Raw genomic sequence first — 9,273 nt, 5'->3', positions numbered from 1 at the left:
CTTTCTAGATTTACAACGTTTCCATCCCCTCATACCCGTCACCCACAGCCAGCCACCAATCTACTTCCTGCCCCTGGCCTGCATGTTCTAGATACACCACACACGTGGGGTCAGACACGAGGCCTTTCGTGACCGGCTTTCACTCGGCAGTTTTCAAGGCCCCCCCACGACACAGAACTACCAGAACCCTCGCTGGGCGTGGTGGTATCTGCAGTCTCAGCAACTGGGGAGGCTGAGGCGGGAGGATGGGGTGAGTATGGTCCCGCCTGTGAATAGCCACTGCACCCCAGCCTGGGCAACAGAGACCTCACTTCAGAAAATTAAAATCTTTTCAGAAGAACTTCAGTATTTTTTAATTTTTAGATGTGGTCTCACCGTCACCTAGGCCGGAGTGCAGTGCAGGATCACAGCTCACTGTACCCTTGAGCTCCTGCGGTCCTCCCTACAGGCACGAGCCACCTGGCGTGGCCCTTCGTCCCCTTTTCGTAGTGCACAGACACCAACGTTAACGAACTCACCGACACCCACCGTATGAAACAATTCACCCACTCGCTGCCGTGAACTCCTGTACGAACATTCACCATTCACGTATCGTCTTTATGGGCTTTTATTTCTCCCGGGTAGACGTGGGGGTCTGTTAACACACATTGGGCATGTGGGGAAACCCTCACCCACCCAGCTGCCACTTTTGAGGTTTTACCCCTTTTCTAGTCTCGTCCCCAGCCTGGTGGGCCACCCTAGCCCCCGCCCAGCCCCCGGAGAGGACGGAGTGCAGTGGGGAGGCCCTTGGAGCGGGCCCACCCCTTGCACGTGGCCGCAGAAGGAAGAGACCTGCAGGGCGTCAGAGCCCAGCTCACCTGCTCCCACACACACGTGCCGTGGCCTGAGCGGGGCTCCGTCAGAGGCGCTCTGCACCGTTGCCTCTACGATACATCCCGCTGCGGTCTGAACGTGTCTCCCCAAACTCACATGTTGAAATCCCCACTGCTAAGGTGCTGGTATTAGGAGGTGGGGCCTTTGGGAGGCCATGAGGTCATGGGGTGGAGCCCTCACCAATGGGATTAGCGCTGGTAACTTGATCTTGGGCTTCTCGCCTCCGTAACGATGAGAAATAGATTTCTGTTGTTTATAAGCCACCCGATTTATGGCATTTTGTCGTAACAGTCTGAATGGACTGAGACACTGAGGCACGATCTTAGTCTAAGAAGCTTGTGTCCAGAGACATCCGCCACACGGGGAAGACAGCAGACGTGCGACAGACTGCGCCCACGGCCGGGTGCAGGAGCATCTTCCTGGCCACGGCCTAGAGACGCTGGAGGGTGGGGGAGGTGGCCTCCGAGCACAGGGACGTGCCCGGCTTCCTTCTTCCACTTTGTTCTCAATTTTCCTTATCGGACAGTTTTGGGATCAGCAGGGGCCTCCCTCCAGGTCACTGCAGGACAGCCGTGCCGTCGGACAAGCTGAGCCGGGGAGGTGGCCGGAGAAAGGCGAAGAACAAGCTCAGGGTGGGGGACGAGGGGGCCTGAGCCACTCGCAGAGGGGCTACTCCAGGACCAACGGGCAGCCCCCGGGGGCTGAATGAGCAGTGCCCAGGAGGGAAGCGGGTTCCCAGTAAAGGCCTGTCTGGGAGGCAGGGGTGGCACTGTCCACTCGCCTGAGGCCACTCTGGCCGGGGCTGTGGGGAGTGGCAACTTGCTCGCGGAGAACCTCACATTGGTACGAGATTCACAACCAAACTAACTTTCCCGCAGCGCTCACGTGGGACGGACAACATCACTGCATCCACGCTGAGGTGCCCCAGGACCAACCCAGAGCTTAGACCGGGTCCCCATTACATTCTGAAACCACCGCCAGGCAGGGGTTCAAGTTAGGGCAGTTTCTTCAGCAGAAAAGTGCTGCCAGCACCAGCCTGTCTGGGGACAGGAGGCCACACATACCAGAAGTTTCCCTGTCCACCTCTGGTCAAGATGAGGCGTTCTGAGCCAGCTCCCCGAAGCCCCTACAGCTAAAGGGTGGTGGGCAGCAGAGGCCGCAGCAGAGCAAGCCCCCACCCAGGACGCCTGTGGCTGACCCCTCCAGCCAGCCGGCTCTCCCCGCACGCTCAGCCTGGGCGTCTCGGGGACCACCGCTGGCCAGCACAGCTCCTGCGGGGCCTGGGTCTCATCTCTGCCTCCTACCTGAGGAAAACATGCAGGGGGTCGGGGGCTCAGTCCCTCCACCTGAGAGCCGACACCCCCACAGCTCATTCCTGGAGGCCTGACAATCCCACGGGACCAGACCGCGCCGTCATCGAGGGTCGAGGGTCCCTTGCTGGGAGGAAGAGGCAGGGTCCCTGGAGGCTCACGGAGGCGGACATTTGGGCTGTTCGCAGGTGGTGACGTCCACCCAGCAGGCTCATTTCCTGCAGGATGGACACATGGTCAGGGCTCGGTCACCAGCACACAGCTCATCACTGCCCATGTGGCTGTGGCCCCGGAAAGAAGCTGGTCCAGCAGGAACCCGCCCACCCCGGTGCCCTCACCGGCTGCCGCAGAGGAAGAGCAGGTTCTGCACGGCAGGCACGGTGGAGCCGGCGTTCTGGCCTGTGACGAGGTGGCGGTCCAGCACGACGTGCGTGGCATCAGGCTCGCTAGCTGAGCAGGACCAAGGACACCAGCCTCAGGGGATGCCCCCACGATGCACCCCTCCTACTCCGCTGGCTCCAGGCAGGCGCCAGTGGGTCAGGAGGTGGGTCAGCCTGCCTGGGTCCGAGCTGCCAGCCACAGAGGTATACGCGAGGCAGGGCGAGGAGGCCGGCGTGGCCGGGCGTCTGCAGGCTGCAGCAGGAAGCCCCACCCCGTCCCCCTAAGTGTGGGGGGCTCACCACTGAAGCTGGCGCCCGAGTCCTTCACAAAGTCCTCCACGATGAGCGGCAGGTGGGCGAAGCCAGGGGCCCTGACAAGCTCACACACCGGGGGCTGCGCAGAACATGGGGGACCCTGAGCCTGGACAGCCACCCCCAGCACCCCCCCTGCCCGAGGTTGACCCCAGGTGTCGGGAGGTCGAGTCAGCAGAGAGCTTCACCCACCACGTGGGAGTGGGATGGGGGTGTCCCTGCTCATGACAGATACAAGGCTGCAGCAGCCGGAGCCAAAGGCTGGCTGTCCCCGCCGCGGGGTGTCCCTGGGAGGGGCTGGCTCCCCCAGCACTGGAGCACACAGCCGACCAGAACGAGACGGGCTGGAGGCTCACGGGTGAGCCCCTCGGTGGGCAGAGGGCTGGGGCAGGGCACATGCAGCGTAGGTAGGTTCAAGTCTACCCACGGGCTCACAAGAGGGGGTCATGGCCACCTGGACCCGAGACTGGGTGTCTCCCCTCAGAGGGCAGCTGAGCACCCACTGAGAAGCCCCTCAGCAGGGAGGGTGACATCCCAGCTGGGTGGGGCAAGGGGCCAGCGACCCAGGGCCTCTGCACCGGCCAGTCCTGCTGCTCCAGGTGACCCGAGCCCACGTCACTGCCTCGGTCTCAGACCGACCACCAGACCTCTGCCTCTCTGGGACGCGCCCCACAGGGCTCTGAGCACCCCGACTCGGCCCACGTGCAACTGGCGTCCACATCCCTCCCAACGTCCACTGCCAAGGGCCCTGGGCTGGGGGGAGGGGCTCTGGAGTCTCCACCCGCATCCCAGGCTGGGAGCAGAGTAGGTGGCACAGAGAATCTCCCACGATGCCCCTCACCCCATCCCAGAGGGCTCCCAGCCTGTCCCCTGCCATCGACAGCCGAGGTCCCAACCGTCCTGAGCCAGGTGGGATACGTGTTCTCAGTTCAGGAGTAGAGAGCAGCCCCAGCCACACGGGGACAACAGGGACCTGGGGCCAGCAGGAATCTGCTCTGGGGACCCAACCCGGGACATCGGCCTCTGCCCTCAGAGCACTCACCCCTGTCAGGCTATAGCCATGGAACACCCAGGATCTGTCCTCATTGGTGGCACAGCACAGGGCAGCGACGCCGTGACCAACAGCACAGATGGGCTCTGAAAGCAGCAAGGCACGGCAGGCCTGAGGCAGCACCCTCCCTCCCCCCGGGAACCACCCTGAGCTGCTGCTTCAGGCCCAGGCTCTGGTTTAGCGCCCGCAGCTCCGGTGCTGGCGGCTGAGAAACATGCACGAGGAGTCACGGGGTTCCAGGTCTATTTACCAAACCCCAGGACACAACACGGCCACCGCCGGGTGCTCCAGGCCAACTCCAAGTGCACAACCGTCCCCGGCTGCTACCGTGGCAGAGCCATGGGAAAGGCCCCTGCAGGGCTGCAAAGAGGAAGCCCCGGTGTGGGTGGCAGAGGTTCCCCGAGGCGGTGCCCGTGCCCTGCAGTGGGACCACTCTGACTCCTCCCCAGAGGCTGCCTGGAACGAGGGCATCCCCCACGGCTGAGTGGCCAGGAACAATCGCTGCCTGTCCAGGCGGTGCTAGGGACAGAGGCCCCCGCTCCCACCGTCGAGGGTGCTGTGCAGATCCCCGGCCTGCGCACCACCCCTCAGGAACACCCACCCCGGCAGACGTGCTCGGTGCAGCCCAGCCCCGGCCAGGACAGCTGCCAGGGCTCCTCGGAACAGCTTCCACCCAGGCCCCGCTGGCCTGGAACCCCAAGCCCCAGCCTGGAGGCTGCGCTTTCCCCCAGGAATCCAGCCAGCATCCCGCCTCACCCCTGGGGGCCCGGGAGGGCATGGCCACCAGCCCTCTGGGGAGCTGGTAGGCTCACAGGGCGGTGACTGGAAGCAGACAGTGTCTGTGTGGATGGCACAGCAAGCTCGGCTACTTGGGTCGGAACCAGAGGCTCTCCACACCGAGCGTTTCCAGATCCAAAACCTGAACCCTGCACCCTCAGCGGTCCCTGCCGCCCACCCCCAGCTGCCGTGTGACTTGACCAGAGACCCACGAGCCCCCCCAGGTATCTTCCCGCCTCTTTTGCTGGCAGGCCGGCTCCTCCTGGGTCTGCTCACCCACCCAGCCCCCAAGCCCCGGGGTCACCTACTGCTCTCAGAGTGGAAGTGCTGCAGGATTCGCGCCAGCGACCCGCTGTTGGCCAGGTCGACCAGGGCCCCAGGGCAGCTGGGGATCAGGAGGGCATGGTACCGGGCACCTGGGGGGAGACCACACATCAGTCACGGAGAGGCCGCGCAGCCAGGGCAGACCCTCCACAGGGACCAGCTGGCCAGGTGACATCACTTGTCACTTTGCCTACATGGGCTATGGCTCCGAAGGGCCACGCCACATTCCAATGGGCGCTTCTGACTTTCTCGTCTCCAGGTGCCCACGCGTTTCCCCCAGGGGAGCCCAGGAACCCAGGACGGGGGCTGGAGACTGTCCCAGATGGTCACAGGGCTCCACGGCTTCAGGGGCAGAGCCAGGGAACTTGCTGAAACCCCAAGGCCATCTGGAACCCGGGGGCAGGGGAGGAATACGGCCTGCCCAGCAAGGAGGGGTCCTGGGCCCACCGTCGATGGACTCAAGCTTCGCAGGGCTGGCGTAGGCCTTCAGGCGGAAGTCTTGCACCCAGCGGGCATTGCTCTCGGTCACACCCACGAAGTCCATGGCCTTGCCCTGGAGGAGCAAAGCGCTGAGGTCAGCAGGGGCCACCCCGCAGTGGGGTCAGCGGGAGCCTGGCAACACTGACGCGGGGCTGTGACCCAACGGCATCCCCTCGGGGCACAGAGGCGCCTGATGGCCTGGCCACCTTCACCAGGTTTCCCAGGTGGGGGGCTTCTGTGGCCACTAGGCCTGTCGCAACAGGAACAGGTAGTGGCCAAGGAAGGCCCAATGAGTGGGCCCTCCACGCATGGTGGCCGAGCACAGTCCCCATCTCAGGGCACACTCCAGGGTCTCACCACAGCTCCCCACTCCTTGCTCCCTTTGGCCCTCCGTCTCCTGCCTACGCAGTGGCAGCGACTGTCCCACCCACCTTGGAGGTGACTGAGATGCGCAGTGACAAATACGTACTGCATCCTTGTTATGACCCAGCTACGTCTGATAGCCCTGGGTCCCTTGGTATCAGAGGGTCAAGAATCTCCCCAGTGGAAACCTCTGCACCTGCCCGCATGGGGCCCAGCCTCACCTCGGCACACACACGTGCACACCTGTACAGAAAGGCCCCCATTCCGACAGGTGGCTCAGAGCCCAGGAAAAGGGGAGAGTCCCCACTCCTCCCACAGAGTGCTGGCACCCTCCAAGTGTCCAGTGAGGGGGCAGTGGCTGGACTTACCCCAGGGGTGGCCACCTGCAGGTTGAAGGTGGCACTGGCCATCGTGAAGCAGTGGAGGAAGGACTGGGCCGACACACCTGCAGAAGGGTCCAGGTAGGTACAGGCATGACAGGGCCAGCCTGCCCCCGACCCTCCCCCAGATGCCCCGATGCCGCCGGGGCCTGTCCTGGTCCCGGAACTACCCTGAAGAGCAGGGTAGCTCACCTCTCAAGACCCTGGGGCAGAGGCGGCACCCACTCACGTCCAGGAGGCGGATGCTCAAAGCACGTGGGACAGAGGGGCACAGCCAGGTCTGTGCTCTGCCAGCTCCAGCCCACTGGCCCCAGACAGACCCCCAAGCCAACCAGGGGGCCCGGCATCCCCCAGGGTGGGCTCTCCTCCCAGCCTGGCACCTCTACCTTCCAGCACCTAGCCGGAACCGGGGACAGGACCCAGCCCATCTTAAGTGTCCATCACACACACACCCCTCGCACCCCAACTCGTGGCCTCAACCCACACATACCCTCTCTAGGGAAGGCCTCTGCCGGGAAAGCAAACCAGAGGATGAAGTTCAACTACACTCCGCTCATGTGCTCACTGAACCACCAGGGACTGAGGTTCCCGTCCCCAGGCTGAACCAGGGAAGGGTGGCAGTGAGCGGACTGTCCCATAGAGTGCAGGTGTGTCCTGACACCTCCCCACTCCCTCCAGGAGAACACTCAGGACCCCTTTCCTCAACTGGGCTCCGGGAGTCTGCCCTCCTGATGTACCCAGCCCCCTCCTGTCCATCAAAGGACTCATAAAAAACGACAACAACAGGCCGGGCGCGGTGGCTCACGCCTGTAATCCTAGCACTCTGGGAGGCCGAGGCGGGCGGATTGTTTGAGCTCAGGAGTTCGAAACCAGCCTGAGTAGAAAGAAATTAATCGGACAACTAAAAATATATAGAAAAAATTAGCCGGGCATGGTGGCGCATGCCTGTAGTCCCAGCTACTCGGGAGGCTGAGGCAGGAGGATCACTTGAGCCCAGGAGTTTGAGGTTGCTGTGAGCTAGGATGATGCCACGGCACTCTAGCCCAGGCAACATAGTGAGACTCTGTCTCAAAAAAAAAAAAAAAAAAAACAAAAAACAAAAAAACAACAACAACAAAAACAAAACCAACACGACACCCGGTCCAGAAGGCAATCCCATAGGCTCTGGGGCCACAGCCCACCAGGAAAAGGCAAGCCCTGCCCACCTGCACTGCCAGAGAGCACAGACCACAAGTGTGTTTCTTAAGTGGCATGGTCAACTTCTTTCTACATTTATTTTAATCCTGGGATCCAATTCCCTAAACCGAATTTTCATCTTTATTCACTCGTAAATTAATACACACTCATTGCAAAATGTTTGTATATCAAGGAAAACAAAGTCTCCCCAAAACACCCCCCAGACTCTGCCCCATGGGCAGTTCCTGGCACTCTTACTTCCTGGCACTTCCTGAAGAACCGCCCACCAAGCCTACTGGCCTTTTCAAATCCGTGTCCTGAACATGCCTCCCCTGGGGCACAGCCCACCTGGTGTGACCCCTCCTCACCCACCTGCTCCAACCAGGGCCCCTGGAGATCAGTGCCAACCCCCTTCTCCAGAACTAAACCCCACTCTCACGGCCCCTCCCGCCGAGGCTGGGGCCCACCACTCAGGGCCACTGAAGCTCAGGAGGCCGTGGCCTCGACTCCGTGGTCACCCGTCCCCTGCCCACACTGAGGAGCTAGACCCCCAGAAGACTCCTGGGTCCCAACCCCGGCCCCACCTCCCTGTGCTGTGACCCTCTCCGACAGGGAGAACACAGGTGAGCTCTGCAAAGGGCTCAGCTCTCATCCTCCCCCTCCCCTGCCGGGCGCCTGGGCCCCCCTTAGCCCCAGCAGCATTGGTGCCCGCGACAGGGACCCCCCACCAGCTACCCTGTCCCGCGTGAGCCCCAGGTCAGCTCACCCTGGTGCCGAGGGGCGCGCGGCCTGGCTGCCCCGTGGCACCGACAGCCCCTTTCCGGACCCGCCGCCCGAGCCCAGAGCAGCGGTCCGCTCCCCGGAACCGCCTCGCCCCTCCCTCCGCCCCCAGGGGCTGCCGCCGCCGGCCCGCGGTCTCCGCGACAGGAGCGCCCCAGAAGCAGGACCCCGGCCGGCCCGCGCCCCCGCCTGCGCTTCTTCCCGGCACCGCCGTGACTCCCGCCGCGGTCCCCGGGCCGACGACCCCGGAGCTCGCCCGGCAGCGCCCCCGCGGACCTCGGCCCCTCACCTTCGGCGGCGCCGCTGGCCACCAGCAGGCAGGCGGGCCGGCTCGGGAGCCGCTCGGACGCCATGGCGCGGGGACGGCGCTCAGCCTGCGCGTGCGCGGGGCGTGGGCGCGCACGACCCGGAGGCCGTAGGTCACGTGCCGGGGCGGACTGCGCGCATGCGTGAGCTCGTGCGCGGAGGGCCCTAGGCTGGTTCTCTGCGCGTGCGCCCCAGACCCGAGCGGACCAGGCCCGCCGCGTCGCAGCCTGGGCACCTTCCCTGGGCAGCCCCTGCCCCGGGACGCCGGCGTCCGGTGGCGGAGGGCCACGTGTGCCAGTCCCCGGCTGCCAGGGACGCGACACCCGCAGTGTCGGGCAGAGCGCCGTGCCCTGGGCGCACGGCCAGGGGTGGGAGCCGGCCCGTGGGCCCCGGGGAAGCTAGCTGCGGCCGTTCGCTGAGAGGACGGCGGGGAGGCGAGGGCGACGGGCCACGTGCGTGCAGAGGGGGGCCCGAGTGGCCGTCCCTGCTCAGGTGCACCCGCGGGACTCTCAGGCATCCAGGGAGATGGCGTGGGGTGCATGGGTTGCGCCTGGGCAGGGCAGTTGGGGGATGACAGGTGTCCAGGGTCACTCGGGTTTGAGCTGAGCTTCTGGGAGAATGAGGGTGCCACTTCCCGAGATAGGGGCACCCCAGGAGTAATGAGTTTGGTGAGCAAAATCCAGGGTGCTGTTGGGCCAAGCTGCATTTGGAGCAGTTTTTCCTGGAGTACAGTTGGTTGCAGGTGTCCGCGGGGGTCGGTC

At 64.1% G+C, this 9,273-nt stretch overlaps 1 protein-coding gene across 2 annotated transcripts; it reads right to left on the bottom strand.

Moving 5' to 3' along the window:
* Positions 1-616: 616 nt before the first annotated feature.
* Positions 617-8,588, bottom strand: PDDC1 (Parkinson disease 7 domain containing 1). 2 transcript variants are annotated; one of them, XM_012651977.1, is made up of 8 exons: positions 8,496-8,588; positions 6,239-6,315; positions 5,475-5,580; positions 5,012-5,119; positions 3,918-4,012; positions 2,864-2,957; positions 2,522-2,633; positions 617-2,401 (listed from the first exon to the last, which is right to left on the bottom strand). In XM_012651977.1, exons 1-8 carry the CDS (start codon positions 8,557-8,559, stop codon positions 2,395-2,397), a joined length of 663 nt encoding a protein of 220 aa, XP_012507431.1. In that variant the 5' UTR covers positions 8,560-8,588; the 3' UTR covers positions 617-2,394. The 2 variants fall into 2 exon arrangements, with proteins under 2 accessions (XP_012507431.1, XP_012507432.1); XM_012651978.1 differs by lacking the exon at positions 617-2,401 and having other exon boundaries at positions 2,518-2,633.
* Between the last annotated feature and the right edge of the window lie 685 nt (positions 8,589-9,273).

The sequence above is a fragment of the Propithecus coquereli genome, unplaced genomic scaffold (genome assembly GCF_000956105.1).
Source record: "Propithecus coquereli isolate 6110/MARCELLA unplaced genomic scaffold, Pcoq_1.0 Scaffold377, whole genome shotgun sequence".
NCBI classification, from domain to species: domain Eukaryota; kingdom Metazoa; phylum Chordata; class Mammalia; order Primates; family Indriidae; genus Propithecus; species Propithecus coquereli.
Note: the sequence above shows the minus strand (reverse complement) of the source record. Positions and strands in the feature narration are given on the sequence as shown.